Source organism: Nelumbo lutea, chromosome 3 (assembly GCF_056320005.1).
Source record: "Nelumbo lutea isolate HS-2025 chromosome 3, American lotus-T2T, whole genome shotgun sequence".
Taxonomy (NCBI): Eukaryota; Viridiplantae; Streptophyta; class Magnoliopsida; order Proteales; family Nelumbonaceae; genus Nelumbo; species Nelumbo lutea.
The window spans coordinates 93,435,053-93,457,426 of NC_142686.1; the positions used below are offsets into that span (position 1 = coordinate 93,435,053).

The 22,374-nt window shown below is 32.0% G+C and overlaps 1 protein-coding gene across 1 annotated transcript; it reads left to right on the forward strand.

Moving 5' to 3' along the window:
- The first annotated feature begins 10,771 nt into the window (after positions 1–10,771).
- On the forward strand, positions 10,772–13,870 carry LOC148866911 (cytochrome b561 domain-containing protein At2g30890-like). The gene is made up of 4 exons (XM_088980314.1): positions 10,772–11,417; positions 11,659–11,820; positions 12,713–12,861; positions 13,233–13,870. The coding sequence occupies exons 1-4, from the start codon at positions 11,271–11,273 to the stop codon at positions 13,540–13,542; spliced, it is 768 nt and encodes a 255-aa protein (XP_088836440.1). The 5' UTR covers positions 10,772–11,270; the 3' UTR covers positions 13,543–13,870.
- The last annotated feature ends 8,504 nt before the right edge of the window (positions 13,871–22,374 follow it).

Here is a 22,374-nt window from a genome sequence, read left to right on the forward strand (position 1 = left end):
GAGCTGGTTTCAATAAGATGTTAATTGATACTTGTAAAAACATGGAAATCTTCCTAATCTGAGCATGTTAATCCCTGGTTATTATGCATTGGTTTATAACATATAAGACTATGCATCATCATGAAATCATCTAAGCCTTACCCTATATGGGTCGGCTACATGTATCCTGTTTGACCATTCTATTCAAACTCGGCATAATAATTAGTATAAAAATTAGGGAGAATGACGGTTCAGCCCAGGGTCAGTATTCTTAGACCCAAATACAGTTGGGGCAGGTGCCAGCTCAGAATTGATGTCAATTTACAGGCAGGTATTGATGTATGAAGTGGATGTATTTGATATTTTGAATTTTTATAAATCTACAGTGGAATTCAGAAATTTGCAATGGGCATGTTCATACTTCTCCCTAAAAATTATTATGTATTGTGTCATGTGAACGTGTCAAAACATATATATTCAAAAATAGAATGAAAGTTTTTGCTAAAGTAAAACTATAGGGGAGGTGTTTATGATTGTCAAAAACTTCAGGGGAGGTTTTTTTATTTTATCCTTAAATTTAAAATATTTATTCAAAACACAAAAAAATTAATACATTTAATAATGTCCATATTATTAATAATTTAATATTTTTACAAAATTCATCATGAAATTATGTAGGAATAATATAAATTATAATTTTACGAATTATTCATTTTAAATGTTATTCAAATAATAAAATTTAACATTAAAAAATAAAGCATTGTTTAAATATTTCAATAACTAAAAATCTTAAATAAAAAAACATTAAAAATAGAAAAATAATATAACAAAATATTTAATATTACGTAATAACATTAAAATAAATAAAATTCAAATAATGAATTTTTTAAATATTTTACATATTATTTAAATATTTAAATAACAAAACATTTAACATAACAAAATTTTAAATAGTTAAAATAACGAAATTATGTAATAAATTTAAAAAAAATCTTAAAAGTAGAAAAATAATTATAATAGGATTCATAATATTCATATTAATAATAATTTAATATTTTGCAAAATTAAGAACGAATTATGTAATAATAGTACAATTATAATTTTGTGGATTATTAAATTCAATAAATAATTAATATTTTAAGAATTTAAATAATAATATTATTTCAATAACTAAACAATATTGTAAATAACTAATTTCACTTATATCAATTAATAATTATAGAAAATAACTATCAACAAAATTATATTTATTAGTAATAATTTTACAATAATAGTGTATATTCATTACATATTTATATAAACCATAATTAATATTTATTTTATTTTTGTAATTATTTATTTTTTTATAAATTTACTTTCAATAATTATTTATAAATCTATTTTTATTTTATTATTTAATAGAAAATTATCAATAATTATTGGAGATTAAACAACTATTGTTTAACTTTTGAAATTTAATTTATCATATTTATTGTATTTTTGTTATAAATTTATTTTAGTAATTATATAGTTTTTATAATTTATAGATTAATACTTATTAGAGATTAAACTATTATTTGAGATTACACTATTTATTGACTAATTTAGTATATTTTTAATATTTATTATATTTTTGTAATTATTATATTTTTATTATATATCTATTATATTTTCATTATAAACTTATTTTCAATGGTTGTGTACATTTGCTATAAATTTTCATTAATTATTGGAGATTAAACTATTGTTATTTATTAGAGATTAGACTATAAATTTAGTTGAAATTAGGAGTGTCCAATGATTGGTTCAGTTCAGTTGCAAGATGTTTCGCCAACCAAATTGATCTGGTCAAGTCTGTAGTTTGTCACTTGAAACCAATTGACCATTAGTGAAAACGCACCAACTTGGGTTGTATCAATTTGGGTCTATTTTCAGTTTAATTTGTTTGTTCAAAAGATTTAAACTTAAAAATTAACTTTAAATTTCATAAATTACAATGATATTATTAAAAAATAAATTACAAAAATTAAATCCATGATATAAAATATTTTAGACTAAGAAATATGGGAATTTTCTTACTTTTCGTATTAAAATTTTAATTTTAAAATAATATATAAATATATATATATTAAACCAAAGTCGATTTGAAATACTAAAAAACTGACCAAATCAAGTTGAGTTTGGTCGGATTGTTTATTAAAAAGTTAAAATATAAAACAATTATATACTCTAACGTATTTCTATTGTTTAACTTTCGCTTAAGAAAGCCCGTGCATTGCACGGGTCCCTGTCAATATGCCTCTCCTTGATCCATTATCCCCACCCTACATTCTCTTTGAGTTTCTCTCCATTCCGCTTCCTACCACTCCCATTAAGCCATGTCACCCAACTACCTAAAAATATTCCAATAATCTTTCTCCTAAGGTATCTCATTTAAACAAATAGGAAAGTATCCTGTTGCCTCACTCCCTAATCCATTCCTAAAATGCATCCCCCCAATCTATATCCACTCTCCCTCATTTAAAATATTCATATTAATTAATAAATAGTTAAATATGGTTAATATTTAACATCGCCCATATTCAATTAATATTAAATAGTGCTATTACCAAAAGTTAATAAATACGATTAGTAAATTACCAAAATTAATAAATATTACTATTAATTAACTCATTAACAACATTTTATAGAAATTGAAAACTCTTTAACTAATTTCTATAAAATTGAGAATTATATTTAACAATTATCAAAAAGTACAAAATTTTAGTTATTGTTATTATTATAATTAATAACCAAATACAAATGGGGGAACAAAAAATTATAAAGTTAGAAAATTAAATTATTAATTAATAAATCCCCATATTTACACAAATGTAATAAATTTTTCAAAAAGTGTCATAAAACTACATTTTCATAAAATAACATTTTTGAAATTAATAGATATAAAGTATTTGAAAGTTTATTTAAAATGCATTAAATATTTATTGAAAATTATTAGAATATTTTGGAAATTTTAGGAAAATTTATTACATTTGTTAGATTTTGGAAAACCATTGAAAAATTATGTAATTTTTATTGCAAATTATTACAAATATTAAAGATAAATACTATGGGAAATGGAAAACTTTAATTTGAACAAATAATTACACAAATTGTTAAGATAAATTAGTATAATATTGGAAAAAGAAAATTATTGGTTAGTTTATATTAGAAATTATAAGATAAATTAGTATAATTCTATAAGTAAACCATTTAAAAAGAAAATAAATTATTTAATAAAAATTTAAATAAATTTTCAAAATTACACAAGTACAATAAATTTTCCAAAATTTTTATAAAATTACATTTTTGAATATTAAGGACAATTTAGTGTACTTTTAGAAATTTACCATATGGTTGATACTCAATATATCATTTTGATCATTTCTACCATCAAATTGAATACTGGGTTGACGAGCACAATGTTTTCAAAACTGGATCAAACCAGATGGTTAGACTGGAAAAATTGGGAACCAAACACCATTTCACCTCAAAACCACTTTTTGTCCAAAAACCGTTTATTTGTTTAGCGAACCAATGACCTGGGTGATCGAACTATCAACCCGGACAATAGTTTTTTGGCCTTTTTTTGTTTTTCTAACTTTTTATTTTTTTTTTTGTAAGAGCAGGTATCCGTTTGGACCGAACGGAGAGTGAGTGCCTTGCCTTGAGTTTGGCTTGGTGTGCGGCATGGCCTAGCCCAAGGCCCGATCCATAGCACTACACGGGCCCATGTAGGCTCAAGCTGTGCCGAACTGACCCCCCCACCCCCCCCAAATTATCCTAGAGGAGGGAGGCACGACCCATGACGCCTCATGGGATAGCACAGCACAACTCACACTTTGTGCAAGCCACATACGGGTCGTGTCATGCCGACCCAATTTATACCTCTGCTTGAACCCACCCAATACTGGGGACAGGGTAGGGAAATTCAAGGATTCTCCATCCTTGATGAGGAGTTGGGTGCCTTGCCCCTGAACTCACCCGACATTGAGGAGTGGTAACCTTGCCCTGAACCCGTGTGACACTAGGGACGAGGTAGGGATGGGGTAGAGTGTCTTGACTATGGGGCAGGGAAAGGGATGGGGTGCCCTACCCTAAAACCACCCTATTGTTAATTATTAGTAGAATTATAAAAATGTTAACATTTATAATTATTTTTATTTATTTAAAGTTAATCAAATTTTCATTAAAAAATAAAAAAAGAATAAAAATTATTAAAATAATAAAATTATTGTCTTTCAGATTTTCCCATGCATCGCACATGTCCTTGCTAGTAAATTATTAAAATGTATGTTTTTTATGTGTTTATGTTTGTTTAAACCTTATTGATGAATTTAGGATATATCAATTTCCCCAATTTATTTTCTCCATCTTATTTTTTTCATCATATCCATACATATCCAAAGTATAATATCCTAATACATCTATTAAAACTTTCTTTCCATACACCTACAATATCATTCTATGAATGTAAGATGCCAAATTTTCATGAGAGTAGTTCCTTGAGTTTCCCGTATGCAATTTTTCTTTTAACATTGGACATTAGATTTATGGAAGTCTGTGAGTTAATTAGTAGAAGCCTTACAATAATTCTTCAAGTATATGCTATAAACTTTTCCCTAGTATACCTTTTAGTACACTCCTAGGTAGTGGACAATGCAATGAATGAAACATTGCCAATAATGAACATGGGGTTGCTCATATAAAAAGATAGAAAAAAAAGGTATTAAAGGTGAATAATGCCACAAGTTCTTGACATATATCTCATGTACATAAGTCTAGGATAGATAAATATATCTACCAGTTAGTCACTTAATGGGTCCATGTAGCAAGGATTAGCATAATTAATAAGGTTATCTCAGTCATACATTTCTTTCAATTGAATGGTTAGATCAGAGACCTAAAAGAAGATAGATGAAAGATGAAGCTCAAGGCAGGCCTCAATTGCTTGTCAGGTCAGATGGTAAGCCCAGCCTGGTGCATTCCTTCTGCTGAAGGAGAGAGAGAAGGCATCCCTGAATACAACAGAAAACTTCTACCTTAGTGGGTGTCTCACATGGGTTCAGAGTCAATGACTTCTCAAGAAGGGCTATTTCCATGTGCATCTCCTTGCTATTGCATTGAGCATTCCTCCAAGCCTGACAATTGCTTCCTCCATTTTTTATTCCCCCAATTTCAGGTGAAACCATCCACACTTGAATTTCAGTAGTTCAAAGAAGATAACATTCATGAAATTACAGATGATTAATTCCTTCCCCTAATTGCTTATGCTGAAGCCCTCAAACTTTCCCATGTGAAGAAAGTACCATGGTCAACATGGAAGCTTTTTGACCTACCAACTCATCTATGATGTATAAAATTCTTAAGTCATGTCTAGATTCCTTTCTACAGTGTGAAGACTCTCTCTTAGTCCTTTCTTTATCATTTTTTGGGCTGTCTGGCTGGCGGGGTCTCTAGTAGCTTAGTGAGAGAATATGGGTTTGAACTTTAGTTAGAGGTGACAAGTAAACGTAGACTTTACCAACTACAACTTTTCTAGCTATGGTGTTGATTTGGGCACCCTTCTCAGAGAGAGAGAGAGAGAGAGGACTTGGGCAAAGTTGAGTGTGCCCAAATCGCTACCCTTCTTCTAAATCCATCTTCAATTGAAAATCTCAAAGTTAGTTCTTTTGATCTCATAGGGAAAAGGTGATTTGAAAAGCAAAACAGAAATAATTATGAGAACCATGCATCATGCAGCATAAACCTTTTGATCACTTCTTTTGGTTTAACAATTGAGGCACTAGCGTTTGATCATAGGCATTATATCCACAAAAACCAAAAGCTGATACCAAACACCCTCTATCAAGATATCTGTTTTTTTAATTGGAGGTTGCCACACAGCATCTCATCCAGGATTTTTGGTTTTTCTATTAAAAGAATCCCACTTGATTATTCTCCAAAAACACTTTTTATTCTTAGCTTTCCCACTTTTAAATGGTAAACACCCTGAATTGAAAGATGCAGTCAATGTCTCAAATTCCATTGAAAAAGAGATCAGTCTTGCCTTGTCTTCTTCATTAACCTAAAAAGATTCCAGTGCCCCCAACAGAGATTTGGGAAAAGGGGGAGAGAGTGGAGACTTTTTTTTTATCCCTTGATGACCCTCTCTTTCAACTATGATCTTGAATACTTGATTCTAGTGAAAAATGTACGTAGATCAATTCATTGTTGCTCATGAGTCATGATTGCTAATTGGACATAGCTGTTTGGAGCTACATGACATGTCAACGACAGGGGTAATGGAATAATTGGTTCATGTGTTGAATGGGCCAAGATGGACCCATTTTGATTAATTGGACAGAGGAAGTGTGAAAGAATTTGATTAAACCAACCCATCAAATTGCTCCATTTTCCTCTAGGTGGAGCACATTCCGCCATTTGAATCATACACACCATGGGAATAATAACCGTCTAATCAACATCTGTAATCTCTCAAGCTTGGGCAGTGGGCCCTGTCCGGCTCACTCTAGGAACACCCCTAGCCACAAACTAGGCATGATAATCATTGAAATACAGTTATTTATTTTTAAATTAATTTTGTTAAACTAGAATAAGCTATAACAAAAACTCTCATATCTTAATTTTCTCTATTCACTAGAGAATGAACCCGTACTAAGTACTGGGTAATTAAATATAATTTAATTTGAAGTTTACTATTTAGTTATGAAAATTTAAATTAAAAAAAGAATAATATGCGTCTTGTATCTTTGTAATTGACAATCTATTCTAGCTTATTTTATTTGAAAATCATTATTGATTTATATTTTTTTAATTTGATTTAAGATATTAAATGAGATCTTATTCAATATTCATAAATAATAACTCATTTTATTTGGTATTTACTATTTATCTAGTAAATTTATTTTGAGTTATTTACTTTTAAGAGTTAAATTAGGTTGCTTCCTAAAAGTTAAATCAAGTTTGTAATTAATAAAGTTTTTTTTTTTGAAAAAAAAATCATTTAAAAACAAACATGGGTTTATGATAATCTTTTAATGGGTTCCAACATTTGTATTTAATAGACTATGGATAAACATGTGTTAAGATAATAGGATGCCATGTGTCTATTGAGAATGTTTAGGAGTGAAACTATTTTTTTAATCTTATTTCTTAAATTAATAGGATGTCATGTGTCTAAATGGTGGTAGTGGGCTGTGGGTCTTAGCAGTAACCAAGGATTAAAGTACTATTATCGGGTATCGTATCGGACAACTTGAATGCGAATACGGATATGGATATGCTTTAAAAACGCATAGAGACGGACGGAAAATATGAAAATGCATGGATACGCTAGGAAAACACATATAAATTCCATAAATACAATAATATTCATTAAATTTAATATCAAAATAATCATGAATAGTATATAAATACATAGGAAATGTATGTTTTAGTAATATATATGAAGAAAGGGTTTGACTATGATATGGAAAAGATATAATATTGGAAAAACAACTGATCAATAAGTTGGAATCATAAGCGTGGTAGCGTATCAGGTGTCATTTATCAAAATTCATGGGTGGGCTTTGATTGGTCAAAACTCTTTCCATATCATATCTTTCCCGTATCATAAATTTTCCCATGAAGAAATATATTATAGTTAATACATCAAGATGCATAGATATCATCTAATTTTATTTATAATGCATCAATCAAGAGTCCAAGGTACTAAACATATGCACCTATTATATTTTAATTATTATATAAATTATTTTTATTTTTTTTTAACATTAACAAAAAGTCAACTAAATATTAAATTCTCAAATACAAATTAAAATATTAGTTAATAATTTATAAAAATCTAATCTTAACTTAAAGTACATCAAATTTGTTAAAATTTATAATATACATATTATATAAAAAATCATAATTTTTAATTACTAAAACAATCATTCCTTTATTAACATTTTATTTATATAATTTTTCTAATATGAAAAATAATTTTTTGAAATAAATGTAGATTAATGGGTTTGATAAAATCAATTTAATGCTATAGTCTTAAATATTTTATAAACAATATTTTTCTTTTTGTAAATAATAAATATGTTGTTATTACTTATTAATATAAATTAAAATATTAATTAATAATTTGTAAAAGTATATAATAATTTTAATATGCATATCATTTGAAAATTTATAAATTTTAAGTATTAAAATAGTTATTCTATTCTTACATTTTATTTGTATAATTCTCTTGATATTAAAAATCATATTTTTATATAAACATGGATTTGATAGATTATTTATTGTATTAGTTTATAAAATACTATTTTTTGAATATTATTCTTTTGAAATTTTAGTTAGAGTTTTTTTTTTTTAGTAATAGAGATTGAAAAAATCGCATGTAGAGACAGAAGTTAATAAAGTCTATTTTATTTTATTTATTATCACAATGACAAACGTGGATTTGTGGCTTAGAATTGCATTTAAAGTGCAAGCTTTGGGCGCACTTCGATGATCCAAGTTTTGAATCACCACGCCTACAACTTTTTATAGAGAAACAAGCGTATCAATACGTATCGACCTGTATCAATGCATATCAGCCAATACAATGCGATACAATTCATGGGATATGTTTATGTTGTATACTCTTAGCACGGGGCCTAATCATTATTTCTACAGCCCCTTATATAACCATTGCGTTCATCTAACCCGATCTCCTCTTTAATAAAGCAAGGGTATAAATTGGATGGATTGAATTGGGATTAAGGGTCAACCCAAAAATAAACCCTAAACATGAATCCTGGCCTAGAGGTGAGCATTATTCGGTTAAAACCAAATTATCGAATCAAAATTTTTGATTTCAGTTTTTTTCGGTTTTTGGGTAATTCGGTTTTTAGTAATTTCGGTTTTCAAATTTAGAAATTCGGTTAACCAAAAAAATCGAATTAACTAAAATTCATTATATAATATATAATATATAATAAACAATATATAATATGCTATATATTTATATATTAATATATTATATAATGTATTATAATCAAATTAAATTTCATAATATATATTATAATATATATATTAAGGTTATAATATATAATATTATATATTAATTAAATTCGGTTTTTAACTGAAATAACTGAAATTTTCGATTCGGTTATTTTGGTTTTATTGAAATTGGTTTTGGTTCGGTTTTACTTTTTTTTTTGTTTTAAAAATTTCAGTTTATTCGGTTTAATAAACGCCCATAGTTCCAAACACCAACCTAGTGGTCCAAACCCACCCACTATCACATTATTAGATGGACCACATAGTTTCTTTACGTTCACATACGTACATACATTATACAAAGAAAGACTCATGGTATCAACTAATGGGCATGTTTCCAAGGCAATAAAGCCCACTTCTCAACGTTAGATTTCCTTGGGCCCATATACAGCCTTATGTTTTCTGGAACAACGACACGTGCCAAATAAATGCCAAGAAATCCATTTTTTTTTTCAGATTTATGTGGGGATCATGAAAAATAAATTTTTTTTGGATATCACTCTCCTAGGTGGACAAATAACTTTCTTAGTAGGAGGAAGTTGCCAATACTTAAATAGGACAAAACTGTCTCTTCTAATAATGAATTTTTATGATAAGAATGGCCATTAATTTATTTACTTAAGAAATAAAAAAAAATGGATAAATTCACTTTACCCGAATAAAAATGAAAATTGAAACCTTAATAATTTACTTACTAAAATCTAAATTAAACAATGGGGCAATTCATTTCAGGCTTTTAGCCACTTCAACCATTACCATCATGGCACTTATTAAGGTGCCATTTGACAAAACTTTTCAAAAAGACCTTTCAACTGAACTGTTTGATAAATAACTTGATGTTAAACCAAAAAGCTTCATTGTAAACTTGATTTTATTCAAATATGCCACAGTCATGCTTACGTTGAGGCCGAGATCATTACCAAATGTCAGTGTTGGCAACTTTTAGTACGAAGTAGCCGCTTTCAGATTCTAACCTGCAGGAGGGATTTTACCTATTATTGCCATTGCATTGCTCCAACCTCCTAACAATGACCGCTCCCATCTCCCATCCCCCAACTCCCAAGTTTACCCTTGTCATGCTTACGTAGAACCTCCGTCCAATTTAACTAAAACCGACACATCACAAAAAGGGGTATTTTGGTCATCACACAAGAACAATAAAATTACCAAAATACCCTTTGTTTTGCATATTGATTGATTTGATACAGGTTGAGACTTGTTTGGACTCACCTGCATCATATGTGAAAATTCTGCGTATCTGATTCTGTTCAACAGTTGTATTATATATATTATTGGGTGCACTCTCCGGTCTCTCTCATCAGTTGTGATTTGTGAAGGTAGTGGGGATGCAAAAGATGACATTTACTTGCATACCCAAATATGCCAGCACTGAACATTTTTTTCAAACATCCCTCTTCCATTAAAAAAAGAAAAGAAAAACCACTGACCTTTTTTTCTCTTTCTTCTCTGCAACTTCACATTCTCTCCTCCATCAGACCAAAAAGCCTGTACAAAGTGAGGTCCACAAGGTTGATTTTACAACAGGTCCACCCCTTGTTTTTTCATACTTAAATCTACCAACCAACAGCATCAAGACTCCATCTAGAAGACAAGAATCAAAACCAACTTTTGTTAATCCAAAACTGGTACAGTTTGATTTTTTCAACGTTTTATTATTATACTTACTGATAATCCCACTTGTCCTCTTTAAAAAGAAAGACAATTCAGCTTGTACAGGAGTGAAAATGAAGAAGCTTTGTTCAACTAATTAGCTCTCTAAAGGGTGGGTCTGCTTTCTTTGGAATATCGGAGAATTTCAAATGCATTTGCCTATGCAGAGGGAAAGAAGATAAGATGCTGAGGCTTTTGCTGAATTTGGCATTCTTATTTTAAGGACTTGTCTCATTTTTGCAGTTAAAATGCCCCTGGTAATACTGAGTTTTTAACTGCAAAAAGGATAAGTCTCCTTAAAATAAGGAATTCCAAATGCAGCCTACTGGCAGAAGATATATAGATAGATTCAGAGGTGTTTTCTTCAAATGGGTCTGTTCATTCACTGAAGATAATATAGGTTAGCCTGTCTGTTCATCAATTATTCTTCTAGAAGATCTCTCTCTCTCTCTCTCTCTCTCTCTCTCTCTCTCTCTCTCTCTGTTGTGTTGGTGGACTGGTTTTCCATCGTTCACATTGCATCAATAAGAACAGAAAAAGAGCTGGCTAGCTAGTAATTATATTAGAGAATGATGAAGATCCTCCGGGAGCTGTTTTCTTTATTCATTCCTTCAAGTTTTGTTGTTGTCGTTGTTCTTCTTCTTCTACCTTTGGTGGAATCATCTGATGAACAGGCCAAACAAGTTGGCAGGAGCATCAGAAAGGACAGTCAGAAGGTATTTGATAAACTCTACAGTTGTTTTAGACCCATGAATGTTAACTGTTATATTTCTTTTTCCATTTTTTTTCTGTTTTCTTTGTATCTGTGTTGCTCTACATTCAATGTATTGATTACAGCAGCATTCTGTTTGAATATGAAGGAAATATAGCCTCATCTGGCTACTTGCAAATAGGTGAATTACTCCCACATGAAATATAGCTACTGATGTTACAGCTGCTTTTCTGTTATATTTACAGATGAGCCCAGAACTCTCACATGAAGTTATACTTCATGGGTTTCTCCTTTGGGCTTCAATGGGGTTCCTAATGCCTGCTGGGATACTTCTAATCAGAATGTCCAATACAGAGAAATGTAAGAGAAGACTCAAGGTTCCCTTCTATGGTCATGTTATTTTACAGGTGAATTTCTCTCTCTCTCTCTCCCTTCTGTTAATCATGACCTATACACTCTACGAGTCAGAAAAATGTTCATACAAATCTTCAACTTATGAGATGCCCCACTACAGCCTTTAATGATGATGGGGAGGATTATAAAGTAAATGGTTCATTGTGTAGAAATAGTTTATTTAGCCCACAGTTTTTAAGTAGTTAAATAACTAGGTCCTCTTTCCTCTTCTAGTTGATCATAAAGGTTATCATTAGTACTTGGACACATAAGGATAAGTAATTATTAAAAGTAATTTAGTGAACCAAAATAAACAACATCCCCTTTTGCTTCTAATGCTACAATTCATGAATTGATTATCACATAGCGTATGCATTTAGGTCATGGCCTTTCTAAATCACCAAACCCCTTCCTACAAAGAGCAGTTGATAATACTCTTGTTACTAAAATGATCACTACCGTTCTAGTATTCTAGTTTTGTTTTCAAATTCATAAGGTAATCTCAACCGATATACCATACCTGACACATACTCTATAAGAATAGAAATAGATCCTTTTGTTTTTCCTTTTGGCAAGGAAAAATGCCGTTGACCAGAAAAGGGTAACAATTCAAAGATTGAAAAATAGCAATATCACTATACCCTTGATCCTACAAACATGTATTGAGGCAAGTTTTATATTAGAACATTGGTAGCTTGAAATTTTTTCTATTCTACCAGAATACTAGTTTAATTTCAAGCAGGCACAAATTAGAATGAGTTAACAACTTTTGTTTTAACTCATTATAATCATAACATGTATAGGTGCAAGTGTCAAGGAATTTGGGGCTTAGAAGATTAACTTAATGCATGGTTCATATGGTTGAATTTTCTTCTTCTTTTTTTTTTTTGTTTTCATTTGGAACAGGCAGTTTCAGTACTTCTTTCTACAGTTGGAGCAATTTTGTCCATCAAATATTTCCAAAATGCCTTCAATAACACTCACCAAAGGATAGGAGTGGCCCTCTATGGTATCATATGGGTGCAAGCTCTGATCGGGTTTTGCAGGCCTCAAAGGTAAATTTGATTGATTTCCTCAATGTTACAAAGCCTTGTCAATCAATCTGGTGAGTGAGGCCAAGTTGAGACATTTCTGAAGCCTAAATGTGAGTGGGGAGGCATGAAAACAAACTTGATCACAATGGTCCACTTTCCCTTGGTTTTCTTACAACTCTTTACCTTGATTGAATCACTTGAAACACCTATATGAAGAAGAAAATTCAAAACCCAATTTCAGTTATAACTATTTAATTCTTCTTAGTAACTATTTGTTTTTAAATTTGTTAAACAGGAAATGATCCCAATTTTGTTAAGAGAGAGAGAGAGAGAGAGTTTCTTACTGTATACTTAACTCATTTTTCTTTTTTCTGTTGTTTTTTAATCTACAGAGGATCAAAAGGAAGAAGTGTTTGGTATTTTGTTCATTGGGTAGTTGGAACTGGACTTTCTGCACTGGGGATCATCAACATATATACTGGATTGCTAAACTACCATAAAAGGACTTCTAGAAGTATAAGCCTATGGACTATACTTTTCACAGCTGAGATCTCTTTCATTGCTTTCCTCTACCTCATCCAAGACAAATGGGATTATATGAAGAAAAAGCAAGGAGTGATTTTAGGTAATGGACCAATTATCCCCACTGATCAACAGATCTCTCCAAGAGACGATCAAAAGGAGTTGAATGCCCCCTGTTGAAAAGGAAATGGATTGACTGGTTGGACTAACATCAAGCTAATTCTTTTAGCCCTTGTTGGGTTTCTTTCCTCAGCTATGACAGAATGGATTTCTTGAAACTGTGGCATCGGATCAAGCAGCATTGGCATTGGAAAATGAAGAATCTCCGAAGAAGATGAACAAATTCGGAGATGGTTTAGGCAACTCTTATGAGGGTTGTCATCAAGTTATGCAGTTAGATTCTAAGAATTTTCTTATGATACTAACCATGATATTACTACAAAATTTGTAATGATTTCTCATTTTGTCTTCATACATTTATTTGAAGCTAATTGGTGTGTGTGTCTAAGCTTTGGTTTTCCGGTAGATGTTTGGCATCCATGATGATTTTATTTATTTATTTTTTTTTTTTTGAAAATCACTGCCATGTCGGAGCCACGCCTGCGTTAGAGGAATCAGTGTTGTAATTTCTGTTTGGTTGGTCGATTTTGACGATTTTCATGAAACCAACCAAAAATTGATACTTGAAATCAGCCCTTTCCAAAAACGGATTTCCTGATTTTTAGCTGATTCTGATTTTTTGAGGATGACATAGCATTGAATATAACTCTAATACAAAAATAATCGGCCTTGAGAAACAGTACCAAACAGACTCAAAGCTGATTTCTCGAAAATCGGCTTACATGGCAGAAATGTTAACAAATAACAAAATAGGGAGTAGTAGAAGTAGGGTTTGGGGAAAATGGCCTGATAAGATTTGGGTCTATTATAGATTTTTTTAAAGAAAAATAAATAATTTTCTTTTTTAAATTTTGGGAGTTGGAGGAGCCTTAGAGAGTGATCATTTACGTTTTAGTTCAAGTTTTAGAGGGGCCAAGGACCCAATTTATTACGTTTTTGACCCAGTCTCCACTTAGTAACCATATAAATAATGGTTACACAATAAAACAAAACAAAAGCAAAGATAATGAGAAGCAAGAGAAGAGAAGAAAAAGGAAGCACACAGATTTACATGGTTTGACCTTTTGGTCTACATCCATGAGCAGTGAGGGAGTAGAAATTCACTAAAACTATGTTTGGTTTGAAGGAAAAAGTAGGGAAAGGAAAGGAAAGTTAGGGAAACCTTCACAAATCTTGTATAGGTTTCCCTACCTTTCCTTTCTTTTCCCTACTTTTTTCTTTAAACCAAACATAACCTAAAGAAACAATAATATAATGCAAGGTTGAGCAACCTCTCACGCACAAAACCTTAGCACCCAAATACACCCAAACTCCAAATTCCCACTCTCTCACTGTTCTATTTGCATCTACCAAGTACCTCAATTGAATGGGAGCTTGGACCAAAACACCAGAGTTTTAGTTCAAGCCCTCAACTAAAAATTTAATTCCTATGGGTTGATCCAATTATAAACAAATATACAATGTCATATCAAAACCCAGTTTAATCAGATTGGATTTTATCTCTGCTAGGATCAAGATCTTCTGATCCATTGACAGCCTTACCATAGTTAATCCTTCTGAACTCTTAATTATTCTTCTTTCTCATAATGTGATTTTAGGTGGAAATTCAATGGAGGCAGAGTTGGCTATTGTCACTCCATTTTTCTGAACCTAATTAAACTTCCTATGCTTAATTGGCATTTTTCAAGTACATGAAAGAATCAAATATCACAAACTTGTAAAATAAGAAATTTTAAAATATGCCACTTCTGCACCATACCAATTCTATGCTATATCAACTCTCTGAATAAAAGGGAAATAGACCAACACTCCGCATTCATGTTGCAGCCAAGGATGCCAACTGATCATGTTTGGTTCAACCTGAACCAACCGCCAAATGAGCTGAGGTGCAACTTGGGCTTGGGTAAGGTTGAGGGTCAATCCAAGCCAAACCCTAAGAATTTAAACCTTGGGCTGTCTGGCCCAGTCCAGGTTGGTTAGAGACTCAACTCAATTTTTTAACATGATGTATACATCCATCTTTTGTTGGGCTTTATTGCCCCATTGTGAGTAGAGTTGGGCTTGGGCAATCCCTCTACAACCGGTGGAAGTCAATTGTTCCAAGACATCTAGCTGAGTAATCTGGTTAGGTTGTTCCGGAGACCCCGACTTTCTTTCTTTTTTTTTTTCCCAATAGGTGAACTCTAACCATACAATAACATATAATCCTCTCCTAAGGGTGGCCATGAGTTAAGATTCTCATAAGCTATTCAAACTCAGTTCGTGAAAAGCTTGACTTGGCTCAATTTAAACTGACCTTCAAGCTAAGCTGGAGCCTGATATATAGGCTTGTTTGCTAATCAAGCCAAGCTTGACTCGTGAGGCTCGCGAGCCTAATCGAGCCTAGTATAATAAATAAATATTTTTTTATTATATACATACATACATATACATATATAAATATATATAGTAAATAAGTTTTATTATATATATAATATTTTTATTTTTTATGTATAATAGTAAATAATTTTTATAATTCTTATTTTTTGTATGTAAAACAAAAACATTTTTATATGTATATATTTATTATTATATGTATAATAATAAATAATTTTTGTAATTCTTAATTTTTTGTATATAAAATAAAAAAAAATATTTTTATATGTATACTTTTTATTTTTTTTAGAAAAAAAAAACTTAGCTTGTAGTCGAGCTCGAACTGAGCCAAGCTCGAACTTGCAAACTTTGAACTGAGCCGAGCTCAAGCTCAAGTCTCTAGCTCGAGTCAAGCTCGAGCTCAAGCCTAACACAATTTCAATGAGTCAAACTCGAATAGCCAAGTATTCAGCTTAACTCGGCTCGAATCCACCCCTATCCTCTCCTAACCCTTAAAATATTTCCAATGACAAAAGTTGAGTGATGTGGGCCACAATCCATTTAATTTTTTTACTAGTAAGTATATATGCACGTGCTTTGCACGTGGCAATTCTGAAGGGGATGAGATATCCATCGTATGGACGCCCAAATCTTGCGGAATAGAATGGGCGAATTTCAAAAAATTATCTCCATCCTACTGGGAATCGTATTCCCTATTTTAGAAAAATCATATTTTTCAATGATCAATATTGAACCAAGAACTAAACCAAATCTGAACAAAAGCAGTAGGAAAGGGATATACCTGATATGGAGAAATAATATCTCCCAATGAAGGTGTTCACGCCCAAGGAATGATCCAAAGACTGCTCCCACTAAAGATGGCAAGGATGGAGCAGAATCAACAGTGTTCTTCCCAAGAACCTAATCCTTCACAAGAATTAGTAGGACGGCACGTGAGCACAACTTCCTATCAGTCCCTTCACAAGGAACTGATATCAAGATCCAATCTTGATTTCCCCACTGAACTGGAGATCGAATTGGCAAGTGTGGCGGTGGCAGGAAGGAGGCAGCAAGAGAGAATTTTCGTAGATGTGCTGAATTTTCTCTTCTGTGATTTCAGCTCTGAAGACAGGTTGTGAAGTGTGTCAAAAGGCTGCCGCCCCCTCCTCCTTTTATAACCTTAAAGGGATCAGCTCGTAATCCCATTAGGAGTTGTTGATCCAAATCATATTTGGATCAGAATTCCCTTTAAGTGATAAGGATAAACCATTATCTTATCTACATATTAGATCAGCCCCCTCCTAATCCTATTAAGAGGTTTCCAGATTTAAATCATATTTAGATCTGGACTCTCTGAGTGGATAGGTTAGGACCCTATCCTATCTACTAATCCAATCTCAGAATTCGCCCCTTATTTAATTGATCAAATCAGCCCAGTTTGAAATGGGCTTTAGGCCCAATAAGTTATGTGCTCACTTAGCCTTCCAAACTGCTGCCCAGTTGGGCTTCCTTGTATGGCGTGGGACCCAAACATTGATCTACACATCAGCCACATGGATTCAGCCCAGCCTTTGTTACAAGGCCTGGTCGAATACACTGTTATGGATAGTGCACCCTCTGAAACCCATCACATGGGCTCTATGGGCCCAACACTTACCCTAAGTGGTCCTTGGGCCAATCCACCTTGTAACACCTAGGGACTGTGGGCAGATGCAAGATTAGCCCATCAGGTATTACCCTCAATGGTCTTACACTTAACCTCTCAACCCATAATGATCAAACAATGCCCGACAAGAGAGGACCTCTCCCTCGGCTACAAGGAACAATGTTGCACTCTCTGCTCATATGGATCCCAGGAATTAAAACCTTTTTCAAACAATTAGAAATCATAATATATATACTTTTATATCTCATATAAAATATATTTTGCAAAACAAATCTCAACGATTGAAATCGGCTACTAACAGTCTTGGTTTCCATCAGAGAGAGTGCATCCCCAATCATTATCTTTGTCCGACAAAGGGGTTGATCCTGTCACTATGATCACCCACTCAGATGAATTCTCAGACTGTCCCAAAATACCCAGGTTTTGACCCCTGCTAAGGATCTCACTGATTGGCATATTAAAGATAGCCCAATCCGACACCTAGTGCAGTATCATAATCGAGTCTAGGGGTCAGGTGTAACTTTTCAGTTTTGCCCACCAATCTCCAAGGTCCAGGGCAATACTGGAAATCTAGTTCGATTCGAAGATTCAATTAATCCTACACTGCATGTGCCTTGGGTCTCACCCTGGCAACTGAGACAAGCCACCCCAACACTTGGCAGCACACTAGTGTCAGCCTTGGCAGGATAAATCTCCCCAGATTTATCCAACGGCTGTGAACATTCTAAACTAACACGAGTCTCATAAGTGTATAGTTTAAGAGTATTACACAGAAACACACCACAGGAACATGAATCAAATATGTACTTTATTCATTTACAATAAATTCATAATGTACATCATTCTGATTGGAGCTAAGGGCATACAACTGTCTAACAATTCTAAATGATGATAATGATGTATCCAAAATTTTCTATAAAATTTATGCATTTTTTTATATTTTTGTTTTATCATTAGGCTTAGTTTGGAAGAAGTACAAATACAAATATGTAGAGTGCAAAACCATGTATTTTGTATTATATTTTATATATTTGCATTGTACATATTTGTATTTATAACCTTTCCAAACTGAGCCTTATTAATCAGATGTACATTGCAAAATCCAAATCCAACTATGTGAACACCTCATATTACGTTGCAAAGCTTCGGGTTTCATTTTCATCATCAATAAAAATAATTCTTGTTTATTACACATATTTTTTAATTTGATTAATAAAAGTATCATAAATGTGTCTAACTTACATTTTTATAATTTTCTATATTTATTTTATTTAAAAATTTTATTATTTATCTGAATATAACTTAATGGGTTGATCAATTTGATTCAGATGGTAGAATTGCTTAGTCATCACTTTGATAAAAATGATTGGACATAGATCTAACTAGTAGCATTTATTAGTAAGAAAATAACTTAAACATAAGATTTAATAAGAGAGAATGGGAGTACCATAAATATAAGACTTAGTGAGAGGGGATTAAATGAGGTGAAAAGCATTAATTGAAATTACATTTTCAATCCTCACAATTAGAGATGGACTAAATACACAAACATGGACATTTTAGTAAAAAAAGTTCCACACCCTCATTCATATTTTTTATAATAATATAGATATATAAAAGAGGCTAGTTTCATTAATGCAAATCTAAATCTAATGCAAAATTTGTACACAATTTAAATTTGCATATGTTTGTTTATAACAATTACTTGCACTCTCACTTGATATATTGATAGTCTTGACAATACATATTTTGCATCCCAAAAACCAATAAGAATTTGAACCACCTTCTTCCTTCCTTAATTTTACTTGGGATCATATCATTTTAGTTCCCATATTACTCCAGACAAAACAATCATCTTCCTCTTTCAACTTCTATTGTTTACAAATTAATAAAATAAAGTCAAAATATCCATTTACACCATTTAAAAATTCCATTTTCACTACAAAGAACAGGTAGCCCAAGTACAAACTATGGGTTCATAGTCTTTTTCACTACAAATGTGCCAAATACACAAAATAAACGATGCTCCCAAATCACTTTGAGTGCCCTCTGCCTTGCACATATGCTTGAGAATATTTAATCAACCTTGATCCAAATTTGAGGGCTAGAGATGTGTTGGAAGGGTTAGGATCCATCTTATGGATGGGCGAACCATGCTAAATGGCTAGGCAAATTTTCAAAAATTTCATAATCATTCTAGGAATCGAATTCCCTATGTTTTGGAAACTGTATTTTTCAAGATCGATCTTGCACTGAACCAAACCAGATTTGAAATCAAACAAAAAGGGAAATTTATACATGATATGAATACCACAAGTACAGATCCCGAGGTGGAAGTTCACGCCTAAATAAGTCCTAAAACCAGCTTCCACTAAATATGGCATAGTGTATAGATGAAGCTAATTCAGTAACACAATTTTCAACAAAACTGCAACCCAACTGCTTTGGTCGAACTGGGGAAGGTGAGCCTAAAATTCCTCTAAATTGTTTTTGCAAAAATCATAAGAAAATTAGTCTCTGTCGATCCTTGAAAGCCTAGGTCGTGATAGGGTTTCTTGGAAGACAAAAGATAACAAGAGTGAGTGGTGTTCTAATCTGGTTCACCCTCTTCTTCTTTTATCTCCTTTTGGAGCACTCTCCTAATTAATCAAATTAGGAGATTATCCAAATCTAATTTGGATCTGGACTTTATTAAGAGATAAATTGTATCCTCTTAAAGGATGGGCGCTCCATACCCATTTCCAAACCCAAATTTGACCTAGAGCACATGACAATTGTCATGTGACAAACTACTTAATCTTACTAATTATGGGCTTTAAGCCCATTTCTTTCAAAAGCTCACGACCCAAGGTGTTGCATAGCCAACTTAGGTCTGATTTGTATGGCATGGGACCCCACAATGACCTCACATAAGTCAACATGGGTTCAGCCCAACATCTATGAAAAGGCTTAGCCAAATTTACTGCTAAACGTAGTGAACGCCTGAACACATCACTATGGGCTCAATATAAGCCCAACATTTATACCTAAATGATCCTTGAATTCAATCATCCTATGAAGAGCCAAATTTACTGCTAAGCATAGTGAACGCCTATAATGGTCTCTTACACTTAACCTCTCGGCCCATAAATCACAACACTATCCAACAAGAAAGGACCTCCCTGGCTACAAGGTACAGTGTCGCACTCTCTATCTGAATGGATCTTGGGAATTAAAACCTTTTACAAACATTTTTCACAAAACATTAATATATATATATATTGCAAAACTAAATCTCAAACACAGTTGAAATACACTACCGGCAATTTAGGTTTCCATTAGAGAGTGTGTAAGTCCTATCATTCACTTTGTCCGACAAAGGAGTCGATCCTATCACTATGATCACCCACTCAAGTGAATTCTAAGACTGTCCCAACATACCCGGGTTTTAACCATTGATGGATCTCACTGATTAGCATATCAAAGACAGTCCAATTCAACACCTAGTGCAGTACCATAATCAAGTATAGGGGTTATGTATAATTTTCCAACTTTGCCCATCAATCTCCAAGGTTCAAGGCATAACTGGAAAATGGTTTGGGTTCAGTGTTTCATCCAAACACACACTACATGTTTGGATCTAACCCTAGCAGTTGAGACAAGCTGTCCAAATTTCTTTGGTAGCACATCAGTGTCAGCCTTGGTAAGATCAACTCCCCAAGTCTATCCAACAACTGAGAACATTCTAAAGTAACGCAAATTTCATAAGTGTCTAGTTTAAGGGGTAATTGCACAGAAATATACAAATACCAACATGAAACAATAATGTACTTTTATTCATTTATAATAAATATATATGTACATCAATTTGATTGGAGTTAAGGGCATATACTCTCTAACAATTTGTTCATCCATTTCATGGTTTGACAGATAAACATGTATCATTAATCATACACATTAGATTGATTATTTTTAAGGAAATTGTCTAAAACTCACCATGACTTTTCATCATTTCTCTTAAACTCACCATAAGTTTTCAAAACGTCTTAGGAACCCCATGTAAGTGATTTTTGTTTTCTAAAACTCACCATTGGTTGGAGCACTCTTAGTGTTCATTGTTAGAAGTTGTCTATGTCGACATAAAAACATCTTTTATGACCAAACTACCCCTAAATGGCATGCCAGCCTTATTAAACATATTTTTATGTCAACCTAATTTTTATTCAATACACCTTTGTTCTAATTGACATTGATAGAAGTGGACATTAGATTCTACAAAACCACATGTTCTCTTATTGACCATAAATATTTTCTTGATCTTATCTCTTATTTCATTTGAAATTAAAAGAATAAAGTGACAGTTGTAATATGTAAATAGATATGGAGGTGAGGTGAATTTGATTTGAATCAAAAGCATTCCCTTTTTACTTAAATATGTAAAATGGGCAGAGAAATTTTTTTTTTTAAATCAAAATATTTGAAATATATTTTTTTTGTTTTTTAACAAAGTTTTGATTTATTTTCTATTTATAACAAAACAAAGGATGAAATAGTAATCTACCAACCGTTAATGTATTTAACGTCAACTTACCAACATCTTCAAAAGTTACAATGAATTTAAGAGAAAAATATTTAAAATATATTTTTATTGTTTTTTATCAAAGTTTTGATTTATTTTCTAGTTATAACAAAGAAAAGGATGAAATAGTAATCTACCTACCGTTAATGTATTTAACGTCAACTTACCAACATCTTCAAAAGTTACGATGAATTTAAGAGAAATGCTAAAAGGTCAATGAGTTTTACCTATTTGGAGGTACATAAGACAAGACTTCGAAGGAAAAAGTAGGGGTAGTTTCGTAAAATTAACTAACCAATCATCATAAATTCAT